This window comes from Terrapene carolina, unplaced genomic scaffold, assembly GCF_002925995.2.
Source record: "Terrapene carolina triunguis isolate 2854851 unplaced genomic scaffold, T_m_triunguis-2.0 Scaffold110, whole genome shotgun sequence".
NCBI classification, from domain to species: Eukaryota; Metazoa; Chordata; order Testudines; family Emydidae; genus Terrapene; species Terrapene triunguis.
The window spans coordinates 5,526,785-5,545,071 of NW_020664461.1; the positions used below are offsets into that span (position 1 = coordinate 5,526,785).

The following is an 18,287-nucleotide window of genomic DNA, read 5'->3' on the forward strand; positions in this document are numbered from 1 at the left end:
GCCTCCATATGAACCAGTCAGTGGTGGAGGCAAAAATGCCACACACCCAGGAGCAGAGGGCAATAAATTGAAAGCCTCCTAAAGAGGGACTCTGGAGAAGGAAACCCCAGGCACATGAATATTCCACAAACCCTCTGGTTGTCAAGGTTCAAACATGCCTTTGTGACACGCTGTCAAGCTTAAATGGCCTATTTAAGAGGGAATGACCTGGATTCAGCACCAGTGCCTCTGATCGGTCTGACCTTTAAAACACAAACTTATACTATACAGTAAGATGGAACTTGAGAAACAATTACCTGAAACTGGGAGTCCATCTTCACCCTGCTGCACAAGCTCACTAGTGGGTCTGACAGGAGGCTCTGCCACTTCCACCTCATACTGCACAGAGCTCAGCTCCTCCTTCGGAAAGGCTTCGCTCTGACTCACCTCTTGGGGCACCTCGAGGCAGACCCTGTGCCTCTTGGTTCCTATGCGATGCTTGGGCAGACTGCAGAAAACAAGTCCACAAGTGGTTGATCACACAGAATACTTAAGTGAAATGTCAGGTCAGTACCCTCAAGAAACGCCTGGTTTGGGTCATATGCCTGATGCCAGGATTTTTAGAAACGAGCACCTGGCAAGCCATGCTCTCTCTTGGCTATTCCAAAATAGCCTTGTGTAGTACCACTCATCCTTAGGTTCCCTCAGCCTCACAATGCATGATTAACAGATGCCAGAGTACATCCAGAGACATCGCCTCCCCATAAGTAAAACTCAAGACCACTAGCTTAGACATCACTGTTCAACTATTCGTTAAGCAACAAGGAATAGGAATTGTGTACTATCATGGCAGCTCCAGCATTGACGCTGCTGGAATTTGGCCATGGAGAATGTTTCCACAATCCCAACAGAATGCTTCTTTGTTCTGGTCTCCAACATACAGCACTGCTCCCAAACTTCAGGCTTTGGACAGCAATGACCCAAGTAGGCAAACCATGGTGGACCAAGCTAGTGCTGTTGTACGGCTCCCTGCCAATTCTCCCCTGACAGATACACATCAGCTTGGACCTAACCACTTTAGTGAAGAGCAAATCCTCTTCCTGAGACAGGAACCTGCCCAATCCCAGCTGCTACTGTTCCATAGGAATGTAAAGCATTCCAACGCAGCAGGTTGCACTGGTTTGTCATCGAACAGGGAAGCATTCACCACTTTGTGACATACCTCTTCTTCTCGTCCATGTCCACATCCTCTTTACATGCCTCCCCAGTTTCTATTTCCTCACTGCACTGCTTCCCATTCTTGACTTTCTGGAGGAGCTCCCCCTTGAAGAACTCTGCTGCCTCTGGTGTGGGAAGAGTGTGGTCAATGGCAGTCACATCTTTCCCTGCTTTCCAGAGCTTGTAGCGATCTGGCTGGTATTTCCTCACAAAAACATCCATGGAGATCTTCACCATATCCTTCCGACATGAGCACTGCAGTTGCACAGAAGACACTAGGCCAATTACAGAAGCATTTTATTTTCCAACCCAATACCACTTTGTTCTTTTGTAGCTCTACTGATCCAAAATATCTCCAAGTGGTGAGACTCTCACATCTAAAATCTCCCTTGTCAGGATTGTCCACCTATTATAACCGGGGAATCAGCGAGGACAAAGATTAAATGGCTTGTCCAAGATCACGTAAGGAAGTCAGCAAAAATGAAAGAACAGAAACAAGGAGAGAGAGCAGGTTGCTAGCCAAGAAAAACCAGGCCAGAGTGTATCAGCCTATTGGCGGAGTTATCCACTTAGTTAAGAGCACCAACCCAATTTGCTGGTTGTTGGAACTCCTCATTCACAGAAATTTCTGCTCTGGGCCCTCTGACCTTTACATTGCAGAGATGAAGCTTAAACAATTTTTGCAGCTTAGATGACAATGCAGTCGGGTCCATGGACAGGTCTTTAGCTTCAAAAGTTCTCTGCTTAGTGGCTAAAAGTTGATCCCTCTTGTCCAGAGTTACTTCTAGGGCAGGGGTCGGCAACCTTTCAGAAGTGGTGTGCCGAGTCTTCATTTATTCACTCTAATTTAGGGTTTCACGTGCCAGTAATATATTTTAATGTTTTTAGAAGGTCTCTTTCTATAAGTCTATAATATATAACTAAACTATTGTTGTATATAAAGTAAATAAGGTTTTTAAAATGTTTAAGAAGCTTCATTTAAAATTAAATTAAAATGCAGCGCCCCCCAGACCGGTGGCCAGGACCCGGACAGTGTGAGTGCCACTGAAAATCAGCTCGTGTGCCGCCTTCGGCACGCGTGCCATAGGTTCCCTACCCCTGTTCTACGGCTAGCAAATCTCAAGCAGTGTGTGTGTGTCCAGGATGGGAAAGTAAGGATGGCCCACATGGTGGTGAGAGGGAGTGATTGTTTGGACTGAACAGGCTCTAGCACTTCATAAACAGATTTTTTAGTTGAATTCTCTGGCAAACAGCATTCTGTTGCTTGTGGGCTTGTCTACACACAAAAGTTGTATCGCTTTAACTATCCTAGCAGAGGTAGGGCAGTACAACCAGTTATATCGATATAAAGGTGTTTATACCAATGTAGTCTATTCCCTTAAGGAAAGCAGAATAAGTTATACTAGTATAAGGCACCTTTATAATGATATAATGTCCCACTAGGGGTTGTGCCAATTTAATTACTTCAGTACAAAAAACACATCTCTAAGAGAAATAGCTACAGTTGGTACAAAAACTGTTTAGACTAGGCCTAAGACCATGCCATAATGTGCAACCTTCCAGTACCTCCTCAGCCTTACACAGCAGTTATAGTTTAACCTATTATGCTCTAAACCCTTAACATGATCCGATCTGATATATCCAGGGAAGAGATTGATGTTCCATTATTTGCTGCCCAGAGTCTAAATGGGCACCAAACCACTAGATAAGAGGCTCATTTGACTCTGCTGCCTGTAGTTATATTAGATAGAAACAATGGTTTGTTCTAGAGCATCAGTCAAAGAATCGGCTGTCAAAAATACACAAAGGGGATTTTTTTCATATGCAATTAAAAAAAAAAAAAAAAAAAAGACAGTAGACCACTTACTAACACAGACTGCTTTCCATATTCAATCCACCGAAGAGTAGCAAAGTTGGTAGATTCAGCACAATTAAACCCATGATTAAAGCCAGCATGATAACCATAAGGGAATGTTATCATGAATTCTCCAGCTTCCTGTGTCACCTAAAAGAAGGGAAGTCCACACAGACTGTTAACTGGTTCACAAAAAACAGTTCTCATTCTCCTGGGTTTGATATACAAGCTGCCTTTGCTCTCCTCTTATGGAAGAATTTTCACTGTTTCCTTACCATGCTAGAGAGACTCACTGAGCGGTAGCTGGTAAAATTGCAGTGAAGACAAAATGACTTAGAATGTTTATTTCAAGCTATACTGGCCAGGCAAGCAAATAGATTCATGCCCTACTCAGGTCCCTTATTGCAGTGTAATGAACTACAGTTCAAAACTAGTTTCAAGATAGCACAGTATTAAATATACAGCAGAAAACTGTTGGCAAAACACAGGTCCTCAGCAATTCATCTGCATAAAGAGACAAGGTCAGACACCCCAAAACCACAGAAGATACAGGTTAGAGTGCATGCTTCTAGAAGTCCTAGCCACATGTGCATCATAAGAATTTACATTTTAAAAGTTTTCTTTTGCCAATTAGCTTAAAAGAAAAAATAATATCCCTTCCCATCTGCCCTCCTCAGAAATCCCCACCCTGCCACCCAGCAGACATTCTGGGAACCCTTTGACTGAATTTGCTGTACTTCAAAGTATCCCAGGCCTTCTCCCTTCACCTTATCAAATGGGATGCCATATTTCTTCAATATCAATGGAGAGATGAGGGTCATCTTGTGACGGAGAAAAGCTTCACAACTCTGGGCACTTCCTGGAAAGAAGCCTGTTTAAAGAAAGGTATGGAGAGATGTTGAACGCTCTGCTGCTGCAATCGAGAAAGAGTAAGTTAGTTAATCAGTACTCTAGTAGGAAAGTTACTGCCCACACAAAGTATGTTTTACCTGGCCTAGAATAGGTGTATTCCATTCTGGACTGTACTATGTAAGGAAGACATGGTCAGAAATCAGATTGGTGACCTAAGCAGATATAGCTGCAGGTCTTAAAGAGGCCTTCTGTACAATATAGGGGATGGGGTGCAGTTACCTTCCCCAAGTCAACAGAAACCTTTATCAAAAGAGCAAAGACCATCTGCATAGTCTTTTCTTGCCTTTTAAGCAAATTCAAGTGACAGCAACGGATGGGTAACTTCCTATTTTGGAAAGTTAAATAAGATTTTAATATATGGCAACCAAGTAGTTTATGTTCAAAATGCAGCCTTTTAAAGAAGTTCAACAAAAACAGTATGAACAGACCAGGTGTTGAAATTTTAGTAAGAGTCAATGAAGACAGCTCACGGGGATTTAATGATAATCTTGTATTATTAAAACCCATAAGCAATAGCACGGTTGTGCATCATGCAGAACGCAAGAATAACCAGTCTAATTCCATAGTGCAAGCTAAATTAAGGGCAAAAACTTGAACATGAACAGTGGAGTGAGTACAGTTTTTATAGCCTTAGTTTTAATTTATAAAACATTTTTGTCTAGAGTGTTCCTCTTATAGAAAGAAACACAAAAATAATCCCATATTATCAAGTGACAAGTTATGAAAACAATTGTATCACCACATACAGAACTATGGTCCACACCCACATGAATACGGTAAGCATGTTACAGTCTGACAGAGATCTGAAGCCTATCGTAATTATCCCCCCACCCCATGTAAGAGGCAGAGTGTAGGATCAGGACAGAGAAGAACTGAATGATTACCTTTGGCAAGTCGCTCCAGTCGCTTCCCATGCTCTGGAGGGATGGAATACCTGCAGTCACAAGAGCAAAACAGTAAAAAAGGGGACAAGAAAGAGTTTGGTTCTTTTAAAAAAAAATAAATCCACTTACAACTTCAAATATAGAACAGTCAGCAAGATGTAGATTGCCTACTTATCCCACGAACCTATATTAGCTCACTCAATTGTCTCTTTTCTCTAAGGACAGACAAGAGAATTACTGGGGAAATGATCGGTTAGGCCAGTGACATAGTATTGATTTGACGGGTTACATACAGGAAAACTCCATCTATTTCTGTCTCTTCAACAGCCTGGAAAGCAGCTGTTTGAGTTTCCAACAGGAACAAGTTGGGAAATGTACCTGATAGTTCAAATTGGCATTTGAACTTCCTGTTAGTTGCAGACAGATTGCTGGAAGAGAACATTGTTTGAAACACGGGTAATACAAGGGAGCCCACGGGTCTCCCAGAGGACCCCCCTACATAGTCTATTCTCCCCCACTGGAAAAGCCAGTTTCCCACCTGGATTCAGACTAAACAGAGAAAAAGAGCAATGTTTAATTTCACCTCTGCTATAGGTGCCCTTCCTGGCAGATATCCATCACTGAAAAGTATCCAGCTCCGATGCTGTGTCTGCACTACAGAAAATGCCATGGTTGACAAGGGTACCAAACTGCGACCCTAAGGACTCCATTCTTTCTAAGGCATTCCTAACCATACACTCTAAGCACTCCTATCAAAGAGTGCTCCCCTACTCTCCTGTAGCCCTGTGCTGGAAATGCACAGTTCCTCCAGTGTGAGAGGGCTCGCCATTGCAAGGCATTGGAAACCTCCAAATACAGAAGAAAAGCATTTAGGTCAGGATGACCCGCCACCCTTTTAACTTACAAGGGGAATTTAAAATCCCGCTCACTGTTGAGGATTACAATAGGCTGGCCAGTTTAACTGTCTGTCCATCAGGCTTCGCTTTATTTAATTCTTCTCACTACACATTTGCTTAGTTTGATAAAAGAACAGGAGTACTTGTGGCACCTTAGAGACTAACAAATTTATTAGAGCATAAGCTTATGCTCTAATAAATTTGTTAGTCTCTAAGGTGCCACAAGTACTCCTGTTCTTTTTGCGGATACAGACTAACACGGCTGCTACTCTGAAACCTGTTAGTTTGATAAAACACTCTTACTACAATTTCTATCAAGCACATGTTGCTATTGCATTCTGCCTAAAATAACCCAATAATTGGTCAGCAGTTCCACTAAAATATCAAATCTCTTGTTTGCTTAGGCAAAAGTCTGGGGAGAAGTCTCCTTCTCAAGAAGTACTTGAATTCACGGCATGTTTCTGCAGCCAAAGGCATAACAAAGAGGGAGAAGTTGGAACTACATTAGCGAACATAGTACTAGTGTGGAAGGGGTTAAGAAGATAAAGCACTCACACAAGCTTTGCACTTTAAGGATTTGAGGGTCTCCCTGCATATTCCTTTCATGTACTCTACACTTTGTTTCCCCCCGAAACAGTTTCTAACCCTTCTTGCTGCAGTAATTAATTGCCCCAGACTGAAACAATAGCACTAAGTAGCGAGAATTTCCACCATTCATTGGTCACCTAACATCCAACTGCAATCAAGTTCTAAGGTGCAACACAATTAACTCTTTTCATCAATGACCTTAAAAATACCTAGGTGAGAGGCTTTTCTGGTAGGTCTAGTATAATTTAGCTCAACAGTTCTCATCCTTCTGTTCCCACACTACTGGTGCTACATGTCTATACACTAGGCGCACCAAGATACAAAGCAAGAGGGACAGAGTCTCACACGCATGCCCAGCCCTGGCCCCCGATCCAGGTGTGGGGTGGGCAGGCTCCTCCTGGCAGGATCCAAGTGTGGAGGGACTTAGTGTGGGGGGGATCCAGGTGTGGGATGAGAGGATTCTGTTGGGGGCAATCTGGATGCACAGGGGCTCGGTGAGCGGTCTGGGGAATCTGGATGCACAGGGACTCATGGGGGTGTGTGCAGGGGAATGGGACTCTGCAGGGGTGTCCAGGTGAAGGTGCTTGGGACTTGGCAGGGTGAGTCTAGGTGGTGGGGGAGTGGTGCTTGGTGGGATAGAAGTCTGGGTGCAGCTGGGTTGGGGTTCAGTGGGGTGGGGAGTTCAAGCGCAGGGGGATTAGCAGGGGTCTGGATGCAAGGGAGGGGTGGGGCTCTACGGGGAGTCTGGGTGCACGGCGGCTCCAGATGCAAGGGGTGAGGCTCAGTGAGGGGGATCTGGGGATAGGTGGTCTAGATGCACTGGGGTTGGGCAGACGGGGGAGCAGTTCATAAGAACATAAGAATGGCCGTACCGGGTCAGACCAAAGGTCCATCTAGCCCAGTATCCTGTCTACCGACAGTGGCCAATGCCAGGTGCCCCAGAGGGAGTGGACCAACAGGCAATGATCAAGTGATCTCTCTCCTGCCATCCATCTCCATCCTCTGACAAACAGAGGCTAGGGACACCATTCCTTACCCATCCTGGCTAATAGCCATTAATGGACTTAACCACCATGAATTTATCCAGTTGTCTTTTAAACGCTGTTATAGTCCTAGCCTTCACAACCTCCTCAGGTAAGGAGTTCCACAAGTTGACTGTGCGCTGCGTGAAGAAGAACTTCCTTGTATTTGTTTTAAACCTGCTGCCTATTAATTTAATTTGGTGACCCCCTAGTTCTTGTATTATGGGACCCCTAGTTCTTGTATTCCCTGTACAGTGACCCCTCCCTCCGTGGCCGAGGAGCGATAGTGGCAAGAAGCGGGAGGGTACAAAGCTTCCTGCAGCTGGGGGAGGTTTCTGGTGGTGGGAGTGTCCCGGCCCTGGCCACTCCTTGCAGAGGAAGAGGAAGTCCCATCCTCTTCTGTCCCCACCCAAGCCAGGATTAGAGCTGAGCCCGGTGCAGGGTACAAGCCACCGGCCAGGGTGTCCCCAGCCCTGCACCCCCCGGTGGTGATTTACCTCTCCACCAGCTGCTGCGGTTGCATGAAACGACGGACCTACACTGCCAGGGAGGGGCACATGACCACTCTTGCAGCTTCCCTTGGCTTCCCTGTCAGAAGTAATTATTCTGCAGGGAAGCAAAGAAATCTGTGGGGGACATGAATTATGCGCATGCGCAGTGGCACAGAATTCCTGGGGAGTAAAGGAGCAGTAGCCTGAGGAGACGGAGGAAACACCCCCCACTATTTTCCTAGTAATCTCTATCCCTTGTTTGTCCATCTGTCCCTCCTCATTTATTGAGGGACTCCAAGATTTACTAGAGAGGGAATACCATAAACTATTGGAGGTTGCTCCAAGAAACCTTACCATGACTTGGGTTCTCCAAAGTGCAAGTAATTAATACTATAGAGGTCCATGTCCTCAGTATGCCAGGCAAAGGAGGTTTTCCACATGCCAAAGTAGAGGTAAGGGGTATTCACTCCCTCAATGGTTATGCCACTTTCATTCTCCACTACATCCAGGATTGTGTTCAACCTGCCAATATTCCACTCATGTACATGCTGCAAAACACGGAGCTCATATTAAGCAAGAATCAGCAAGGAAAGCAACATGTTAGCAAGACATCAGTTATATAACACTCGCCCCTACATCACTCTGTACTTTGGGACAGAGATTTGTTTTTCAATTTTGCTGAGCAATCTGAAGTCTTCACCTCCCAGTGACTTCCCCCCCCCCTTTTTAAATACAAGTCTCATTTTCCATTAGCCTGTGTTTAACTGCTACTAATCACACTCCACATTAACATCTCAGCATAAAGGCCAGAAAACAAAGAGGGACGTGCGTGACATGAATCTGAAATCCCCTAGCCTCTAGAGCAGGGGTGGGCAAACTTTTTGGCCTGAGGGGCACATCTGGGTGGGGAAATCGCATGCAGGGCCATGAATGTAGGGCTGGGGCAGGGGATTGGAGTGTGGGAGGGGGTGCAGTGTGGTGTGCAGGAAGGGGCTCAGGGCAAGAGGTTGGGGCAGAGTAGGTGTGCAGGGTGTACAAGGGGGCTCAGGGCAGAAGGCCGGGGTGCAGAGTACGACAGGGGGCTATGGGCAGGGAGTTGGGGTGCAGGAGGGGTGCGAGGTGCGGCAGGGGGCTCAGGACAGGGGGTTGGAATACAGGAGGGGTGCAGGGTGCGGCAGGGGGCTCAGGGCAAGGGATTGGAGTGCTGGAGGGTTCAGGCTCCGGCCTGGCACCGCTTACCTGGAGCGGCTCCAGGGTGGCAGCGGCGCACATTGGGGCTCAGGCAGGCTCCCCATTCCCAGCCAGTGGGAGCTTTGGGGGAGGTAGCCACAGGCGAAGGCAGTGCTCGGAGCCCTCTGCTCCCCTCTCCCCCAGGGGCCGCAGGGACGTGGTGCCGGCTGCTTCCGGAAGCAGCGCGGGGCCCGCGGCGCCACGGGGGTGGCAATTCCGTGGGCTGGATCCAAAGCCCTGACGGGCCGGATCTGGCCCGCAGGCCATAGTTTGCCCATCCCTGCTCTAGAGACAAACACTTCAGGGTGAGCCACACAGACTCGCAGGACAGGTGTAGAAAGCACGCACCACCAACCACTATACTGGTCCTGTCCAATGTGACGAGGACTTCAGCATCCAGGACTGTCATGTTTTCCTTCCTACCACTGTGTTTCCTTCCAAACCCCTGTTAAAAAACTAGAATAGACCCCTACAAATTTTTGCATGGAGGTGCGCACCTCTGTGGAAATCTTAGACAGTTTGCAGACCTCCAGAGGTCCACAGACCACAGTTTGAAAACTACTGTTCTAGTCTAACAAACTCTTACAGGCAAAATGTGGCTGCAAGATTATGCACTCAGTTCTGATGGTTATCAGCATGTCACAGCTATCAGGGTAAGTCACACCACAATTAAGTTATCAAACTACAAAGAGCCCCCCACAGAACTGTGTACAGCAGCAGGATACATAGGCGATACGTGTTCCCTGCTAGTCTCCATTTCAGGCTCATTTATATTCGTAAGTACATTAGCACCATTAAGTCAGCTTTGTGCCTTACCTATATTTATATTTTTAATTAATTTTGGCTCCCATGAGTTTCCAACTGTATTACAATGAAGCACTAATGAATGGATAAACACAAATACTCTCAGTGATGTGGCTTATAGTCAGCCTCAACAATTTTGGTTAAATGACAAATATGTTAGATTGCATCTCCCAGGTAATATATTTCAGAAGATAGACGTTTGCTATGAACTCCATTAAATACCTCTGAAACTTTGCAGAGCTGAATTCCAGGGCAGAGAGTTTACATGATAAACCCTATCAAGATTCACAAGGATGATTATGTTACTAGAAGACAAAGCATTTTCCTTCACCTTCTCATAGAGTGTGCCATTAACATCAGCACCATAGATGGGGGCATTGAAAGTGAGGTTCTTCCAGTATTTCCGCTCAAGGTCCTCAAAGTCGGTATATCGGGGTGTGCAGTACCTTTAAAAAAAAAAGCCATTTCATCAACTCATGTAATCAATAAAAACTTTGAAACTCAATACATTAGAGTTTAGCGCAACAGCACAGAATTAAGAAAGCAGATAGAGGCTATATTCAAAAGGTTAATGAAAGAATAAGGAGGCACATCTAGCGTATCTCCTAGTAGCTAGGGCACTGGATTGGGGGGGTCAGGGGACCCAGGCTCTATTTCCTGCTCTGCCATAACCTGTTGTGTGACAGTGGGCAAGTCACTTCACTTCTGTGCCTGTGTTTCCTCGCCCGCTCTTTGTACAGTGTCTGGCAAAATGGGACCCCTACCTTAGTCAGGATCTGTAGGTGCTACTGAAATACTAATCCCCAGCATAACTCCCACAGCAAGTTACAAGTTTTGCAAAGCATATAGCTTATCCTTTACTGTTTAAAGGAACAACCTGCACTGTATAAAATGGAATAATGAGCATTTAATTAGTTCCTTCTTTAGTCCTCAAGCCACATCTTGTGAGGGAATATCATCTTTTTAAAAAGTTAATTTACTAACAATTACATTTATTTCGTAAAGTAGTGGTAGCATGTAAGTCTAGTTTACTTTTCACATTTCTCTCAGCTAGAACAATGGAAACTAATGAGAATTTTACTTTCTGGGTCTCAGGAACTAGTGTAGCAATGCAACGTTTGGGGTTTCAAACACTGCAATAAAATGGTTAAATTCAGTTTTATGAGTAAGTGACTATAAAAATAGCATTGTTGGGTTCCAAATTTATGGTCTTTCAATAACTCTAGGTCAAGGGTGCTCAGTTAATCATGAAGAACCATTTGTTCCTAATTTCCAGCCCTGCAAACTACTTGTAATTTCAGTTGTTGGGTTTGGTGAGCAAGTGCTGGGTGGGGTTGGTATCCTACTAAATGATCTGGTGGGGTCTCTTCTGGCCTTAAACTCTATGTAGGGACTTCAGGTAAATTTACATCCTTTCCTTCTTGTACATCAGTTTAAAAAAAAAATAATAATAATAAAGTCAGAGGAACAAAAAATGCCACCACAGCTAAACAGAGTAAAACAGGCAGTTATAGGCAAAAAAGCATCCTTTAAAAACTGGAAATCAAATCCTACTGAAGAAAAGTAGAAAGGAGCATAAACTATGGAATATAATTGGGCAGGTCAAAAAAGAATTTGAAGAGCATATAGCAAAAAAGGGTTAAAAAAAGAATTATATAAATTCATGGAGGATAGGTCCATCAATGGCTATTAGTCAGGATGGGCAGGGATGGTATCCCTAGCCTCTGTTTGCCAGAAGCTGGGAATGAGCGACGGGGTTTGAGCATTGGCCTGCTAAACCCAGGGTTGTGAGTTCAATCCTTGAGGGGGCCACTTAGAGGGATCTGGGGCAAATCAGTACTTGGTCCTGCTAGTGAAGGCAGGGGGCTGGACTCAATGACCTTTCAGGGTCCCTTCCAGTTCTATGAGATAGGTATATCTCCATATATTAGGGGATGGATCACCCAATGATTACCTGTTCTGTTCATTCCCTCTGAAGCACCTGACATTGGCCACTGTCAGAAGACAGGATACTGGGCTAGATGGACCTTCGGGCTGACCCAGTATGGCCGTTCTTATGTTAAAAGACAACAACTAACAGCAAAAACCAAAAAATGTTAAGTGCATCAGAGGCAGGAAGCCTGTCAAACAATCACTGAGGCCACTGGACAATCAAGGTGCTACAGCAGCACTCAAGACAAGGCAGCTGAAGAGAAACGACCTGAATTCTCTGTATTGGTCTTCACTGCACAGGATGTGAAGGAGATGCCCACACCTGAGCCATTCTTTTTAGGTGTCCACTCTGAGGAACTGTCCTAGATTGAGATGTCAGCAGAGACGGTTTTGGAACAAACTGATAAATTTAACAGTAACAGGTCACCAGGACCAGATGATATTCACTGAAGAGTTCTGAAGGAACTCATATATGAAATTGCAGAACTACTGACTGTGGTATGTAACCTATTACTTAAATCAGCTTCTGTACCAGATGACTGGCGGAGAGCTAACATAATACCAATTTGTTTAAAAGGGTCCAGAGGCGATCCTGGCAGTTACAGGTCATTAAGCCTAACTTCAGTACCGGGCAAATTGGTAGAAATTATAACGAAGAACAGAATTATCAGACACATAGATGAACACAATCTGTCAGGGAAGAGTCAACACGAATTTTGTAAAGGGAAATCATGCCTCACCAGTCTAGTAGAATTATTTGAGGGGGGGGGAGGGAAGCAACAAACATGTGGACAAGGGTGATCCAGTAGGTATAATACAGTTGGACTTTCAGAAAGTCTTTGACAAGGTCTCACATCAAAGGTTCATAAGCAAACTCAACAATCATGGGATAAGAGGGATGGCCCTTTCATGGATCAGTAACTGGTTAAAAGACAGGAAACAAAGGATAGGAATAAATGGTCAATTTTCCGAATGGAGAGGTAAATAGCGGGGTCCCCCAAGGATCTATACTGGAACCTGTGCTGTTCAACATATTCGTAAATGATCTGGATAAGGGAGCAAACAATGAGGCGGCAAAGTTTGCAGCCAATACACAAATAAGTCAGGATAGTTAAGTTAAAAAGCAGACTGCAGAGCGTTACCAAGGGATTTCACAAATCTGGGTAGCTGGGCAACAAGATAGAAGATGAAATTCAAAGTTGATAAGGACAAAGTAATGCACATGGGAAAACATAATCCCAACTATACATACAAAATGAAGGGGAAAAATTAGCTGTTACCACTGAAGAAAGAAATCTTGGGAGTCATCATGGATTGTTTTCTGAAATCATCTACTCAATGTACAGCGGCAATCAAAAAAGCTAACAATGTTAGGAATCTTTAGGAAAGAGATATATGTTCTGTTTTATCTAATGTCACTATATAAATCCATGGTATGCCCACATCTCGAATACTTTGTGCAGTTCTGGTTGCCCCATCTCAAAAAAAGATAGATTAGAATTGAAGGTACACAAATTGGCAACTAAAATGATTAGAGGCATGGAATGGTTTCCATACAAGGAAAGATTAAAAAGACTGGAACTGTTCAGCTTACAAAAAGATGACTTGGGGGGGCGGGGGGACCTGATATAGGTCTATAAAACCATGACTGGTATGGAGAAAGTGAATAAAGTAATGTTATTTACCCCTTCACGTAATACAAGAACCAAAGGTTACCCAATGAAATTGTTTTAAACCTGCTGCCTAGTAAACATAAGGAATTATTTCTTCACATAACACACAGTCAACATGTGGAACTTGTTGCTAGGGGATGTTGTGAAAGCCAAAAGTATAACTGGCTTTAAAAAAAAAAAGAATCAGACAAGTTCATGGAGGACACTGTCCACCAATGGCAATTAGCCAAGATGGTCAGGCTCCAGGTGTCCCTAAACCTCTGACTCCCAGAAGCTGGGACCGGACGACAGGAGATGGATCACTTGATAACTGCCCTGTTCTGTTCATTCCCTCTGAAGCATCTGGCATTGCCCTACGTCAGAGTCAGGATACTGGGCCATTGGTCTGACCCAGCATGCTCATTCTTATGTATGGTTCTCCAGGCCAAATCATGCTCTCATCGACCCTTGTGCAATTGCACTGTCTTCAGGACTAACAGAAGTAAAGTGTAGCAGGACAGATCTGTTAATTAATATGTCATTTTTGCATTGTCATTTTAAAGAAAATTTTGTTATCATTGAAATTTTCTTTAAGCTACATACCTCTACCCAAGAGAATCCATTTAACTATACACTAAATAGAGAGAAAGCTGTGTGATGGTAACGGATGCAAAAGCCCCACAGATGTAAGAAACTGCAGGCACAAACACTCTTACTTGTCACTATTTGCAATTCTTCTAAATTCCCGGACAGTCATAGCCTTCTTCTGGATGTTGTACTGTGTGAAGAGGCCAGATTGTCCAGTCACCACCTGCTGAATTGGAGCCGGGATGACCAGTTCATCAATATCATCATAGCATGTTCGCGGTTTCCACTCCTTTGGGGGAATTACCTGATGGTTCACAGAATAAAAGGCAAAGATCAGAAAACGTAGAAATTCAGCCTATGAGCTAAGTTCCCTCTAAGCTGCGCAGCCGCACAGCTGACTATTAAGCCCCGCACAAGGGCTCAGGGTTGTGGTGGGGAGAGGTGCCCCTCCCCGCCGGCCCCAGCCTGGACCTGCTGCCGGCGGGGAGGAGTGCCCCTCCCCACCGTGGATCTTCCCCAGACTTGCCATGGCCAGCTGGGGAGGAGCCTCTTCCTCGGCCCGGCCCAGCCCCGCCAGAGCTGCCGGGGAGAGGCACCTCTTCCCCGGACCCGAGCTGCTGCAGCGAGAGAGGGCTGGGAAGGAGTCCTCTTCTCCCCACTGCAGCCACTCCCCAAACCCCTCATCCCCAGCCCCACAGCCCACACTCCCCCACCGTCTGCCCCCTCCTGCACTCCAAACCCTCATCCCTAGCCCCACCCCGGAGCCTTCACCCCTAGCCGAAGCCCTCACCCCCTACACCCAACCCTCTGCCCCAACCCGAGTCCCTCCCCACCCCAAACCCCTCATCCCTGGTCCCACCCCAGAGCCCGCATCCCCACACACCCAACCCTCTGCCCCATCCCAGAGTACCTCCTGCACCCTGAACCCCTCATCCCCAGCCCCACTCTAGAGCCTACACCCCCATCCATTTTGTTATGCGCACCAATAAGAAGGTCACACACTACCTCCATATTGGTGCACATAACAAAATTCATTCTGCACTGAAAACCCTGCCTACGAGAGGAGCTTTATCTAGAGGACAATGAGTATTCAGTCAGCAACGTTCAGCAAGGAACGAATGCAACAGGAGCAGGAGGATGTCAAACTTCTTAGAATTACTTTTAATTATGGTTTGTGAGCAAGAACTACAAAGTTTGGTCCATCAAACTACACTACCTTCTTGCATACAGCGTTGATGTAGTTGTGTCTGTCCCAGAATATTAGAGCCAAGGTGGGTGAGATGATATCTTTTATTGGACCAAGTTCTGTTGGTGAGACAAGCTTTTGAACTTACACAGAGCTACAGACAACAGAAGAAGAGCTCTGCGTAAGCTCGAAAGCTTGTCTCTGACCAACCGAAGTTGGTCCAATAAAAGATATCACCTCCCTCGCCTTGTCTTTGTACTACCTTCTGTCCATGGCATGGTAGTGAATAAGGATCTGAGCTTTGGCCATGCTGAGCTCCCACAGCGTCCATTGACTTAAAACGCAATTCCGGGTGCTTAGCATCTCCGAACATCAGCATTGGCGGGTTTCGGAGCTGGCACACGCGTGAGTTTCCACACGCGAGTAGTAAGCGGTACTACTCGTGTCCAGACGTGTCTAGGTGAATGGGATTTGGGTAAGTGAGGCACGCGGCATCCGTCGGGTAGCAAAGCGACGCCGACCTGTGCTACGTTGGTCTTTCTCGGACCCAGCGCCTGACAAGTGCGATAGCGATGTGTGGAGGGCAGGTGCTGACACCCGTGTCCCCAGAGTGAACGGGGGGACGCGAGCCTGGGGCGGCGAGCTTTCCCGGAGCCGGTCCTGGGGCCGGCTGAAGGGCTCCGCGGGCTGGCCCGGGGCCCGTCCCGCCCGCTCACCTTGGCGAGCCCGGCCCGGTGGGCGCCCTGGGACTCGATGTAGGCGACGTAGCGGCCGAAGTCCCGGAACTGCTCGGCGCTGGGGCGGAACGTCATGATGCGGGCGCTGGGGTTCGGGCTCTCCGGCTCCGCGGCCATGTTCCCGCTCGCTCGCTCGGGCCCCGGCGCCGCACAACCTGGGGGAGCGGAACCAGTGAACACGCGCCAGGCGAGCCCAGGCGAGCCCCGCCGAGCCCGGCCCCGCCCCGCGAGCCGCCCGCCCGCGCCAAGCCCCGGCCCGGACCCGCTTCCGGCCGCCTCACAGGCGCGGCCCGGCCCGGCCGGAGCCGCCACAGCCGGGGGGACCGGGACCGGCCTCGCCTCACCTCACCCCACCCGGCGCGCGGCCCCCCCCCTGCCCGGCCGCGCCACGGCTAGGGGGAAGAGAAAACGCCCCCCCCCCCCGTACCAACCTCCGATCCCATTGGTGAGGCAGCGCCGCTGCAGGCCAATCGCCACAGGGTCCGCACCAGACGCGCCTCCTCATTGGCTGAGCGCCCCTGCCAATCACTTCCCGCTTCTCCCCCCAGCGTCGCCCCCGCCGCGGCGAGCGCGGACCAACCTCTCCCGCATCCCGAAATCAGTTCCGGCGCGGATGGGTATACGGCTGCGCGCGACGATGTTACGTCATGTGAAATTACAGCGACGTGAGATGTATCCCTCCTCTCGGAGCGCCGGCTAAAGAATCCGCCAGGCGGTTTTCCACCGCACGACCTCCTCCCGCCCTCTCCATCGGTCTAAGCCAATCACAGCGCAGCCTGAGATTCCAACCAATAGGAATTAGAGCCTCACCGATACGGGGCGGTAGGCGTTGGCCAATCAGAAAGGGGACTAGGTTGTTGCCAGGCAGATTACAGAGTCCCCTGCTGGGGGGCGCAGTTGCTAGGGAACTGCAGGCCCAAAGAGGCTCCCTACGGCGGAAGGCGGGCTGGGGGATCCCGGGGGAGGGGGAGCCCTGTCCCCGTGTGGGGCGGGCCTAGGAGCCCTGTCCCCGTGGGGAGGGGGAGGGGAGCTCTGTCCCTGTGCTGGGGGGGGCAGGGGGAGGGGGAGCCCTGTCCCTGTGCTGGGGGGGGGCCCTGGAGAGGGAGAGCCCTGCCCCTGTGCTGGGGGGCCTGGGGGGGGGAGCCCTGTCCCCGTGGGGGGTGGGAGCTCTGTCCCTGTGCTGGGGGCAGGTGGGGCACCTGCTGGTGTGCTCTGCAGAGCCAGGGTGACTCCAGGGTTATTCAGTCAGCTTCCCATTAGTTGTTCTGTCATCATGGGGTTGTCACGGCGATGGTCCCGCTGGCATGGCCCCCTGGCACTAACCGGCCAAGGCCTCATGCCGTCTCCTTTAGAGGCAGCAGAGTCTTGGCCCCACAGGACACACGTCAGCAGAGGTCTTGCCTTCGTTGAGCCCACATCAGCAATCGGGCAGCACCCAGCGCTGGCTACAGACCAGGGCGAACTGGAGAGCATGTACACACCTAGCAGAGACCGAGAGCATGGCTGCACACACAAGTTGTACTAACGGGTTTTGACAGTGATTTAGTTAAACGAGCAACTCCATTGTATAGACACTTATTTCAGATTAAGCGTGCCCTCTTTCAATTCTGCTTACATCTATTGTTTACTGATTTAAGCTAATTGTTATCAGGCTGTTTAAGGATGTCCACTCAATTGGATTCTTGCCAATTTGGCTAATTCACTTTCTAAACCAATTTAGTTAAAGTGGTACAACTTGTGTGTGTAAACAAAACCTCAGCAGAGTTTGACACTACACAATAATCTGGCACCAAATTCACCATGACCCAGGGAAACCCCTGGAGGGATCTGACACTTGTCAGAGCTTGGTGGGCACCTGCTGGTTATGTTGCTGTGCTAAACGCTTTAAAATTAAAGCCCTACTTGAATTGCAGGATGATTGTCAAAAAATGGCAGCTGAGTTATGGACAAGCAATGGAAAATTGCGGAAAAGTAATAATAGACCTTATTTGCGGTAATAAGGTGTGACGATGGTGCCCGTGGGAGCCAGCTGAGGTCACTCAATTAGGGTGAACTGCAAACAGAACGGAGCAAACAAACCCCAAACGCTGGTGGATCTTCCAATACTTAGATTTACCAACCAGCACAGAACAGCTTCTGTAGAACCTCACTGGTTACTCAGAAGTCCAAATAATGCAGTTCCCTTAAAGTGCCCAGCCTCAGGCCTCCGTCCAGACACACCTGTCAGATATGATGATGATTACTGAAAATCTTATCTCATCATATAAAAGAAAAGGTTCTTCCAACCCCAAAGGATCAGCCACACACCCAGGT

At 47.6% G+C, this 18,287-nt stretch overlaps 1 protein-coding gene across 1 annotated transcript in view; it reads right to left on the bottom strand.

Annotated features, from left to right (window-relative positions):
• The window catches only part of KDM4A (lysine demethylase 4A), a 37,751-nt gene extending 21,263 nt beyond the window's left edge, over nucleotides 1–16,488 (bottom strand). Inside the window, exons 1-10 of the mRNA XM_026651895.2 lie at nucleotides 16,406–16,488; nucleotides 15,954–16,129; nucleotides 14,180–14,355; nucleotides 10,211–10,325; nucleotides 8,200–8,393; nucleotides 4,849–4,898; nucleotides 3,820–3,923; nucleotides 3,065–3,202; nucleotides 1,202–1,452; nucleotides 297–487 (exon numbers count right to left, since the gene is read on the bottom strand). Of these exons, the coding sequence (XP_026507680.1) occupies nucleotides 297–487; nucleotides 1,202–1,452; nucleotides 3,065–3,202; nucleotides 3,820–3,923; nucleotides 4,849–4,898; nucleotides 8,200–8,393; nucleotides 10,211–10,325; nucleotides 14,180–14,355; nucleotides 15,954–16,091 (1,357 nt within the window). The 5' untranslated portion in view covers nucleotides 16,092–16,129; nucleotides 16,406–16,488. The remainder of the gene's footprint in view (nucleotides 1–296; nucleotides 488–1,201; nucleotides 1,453–3,064; nucleotides 3,203–3,819; nucleotides 3,924–4,848; nucleotides 4,899–8,199; nucleotides 8,394–10,210; nucleotides 10,326–14,179; nucleotides 14,356–15,953; nucleotides 16,130–16,405) is intronic.
• Nucleotides 16,489–18,287: the final 1,799 nt, after the last annotated feature.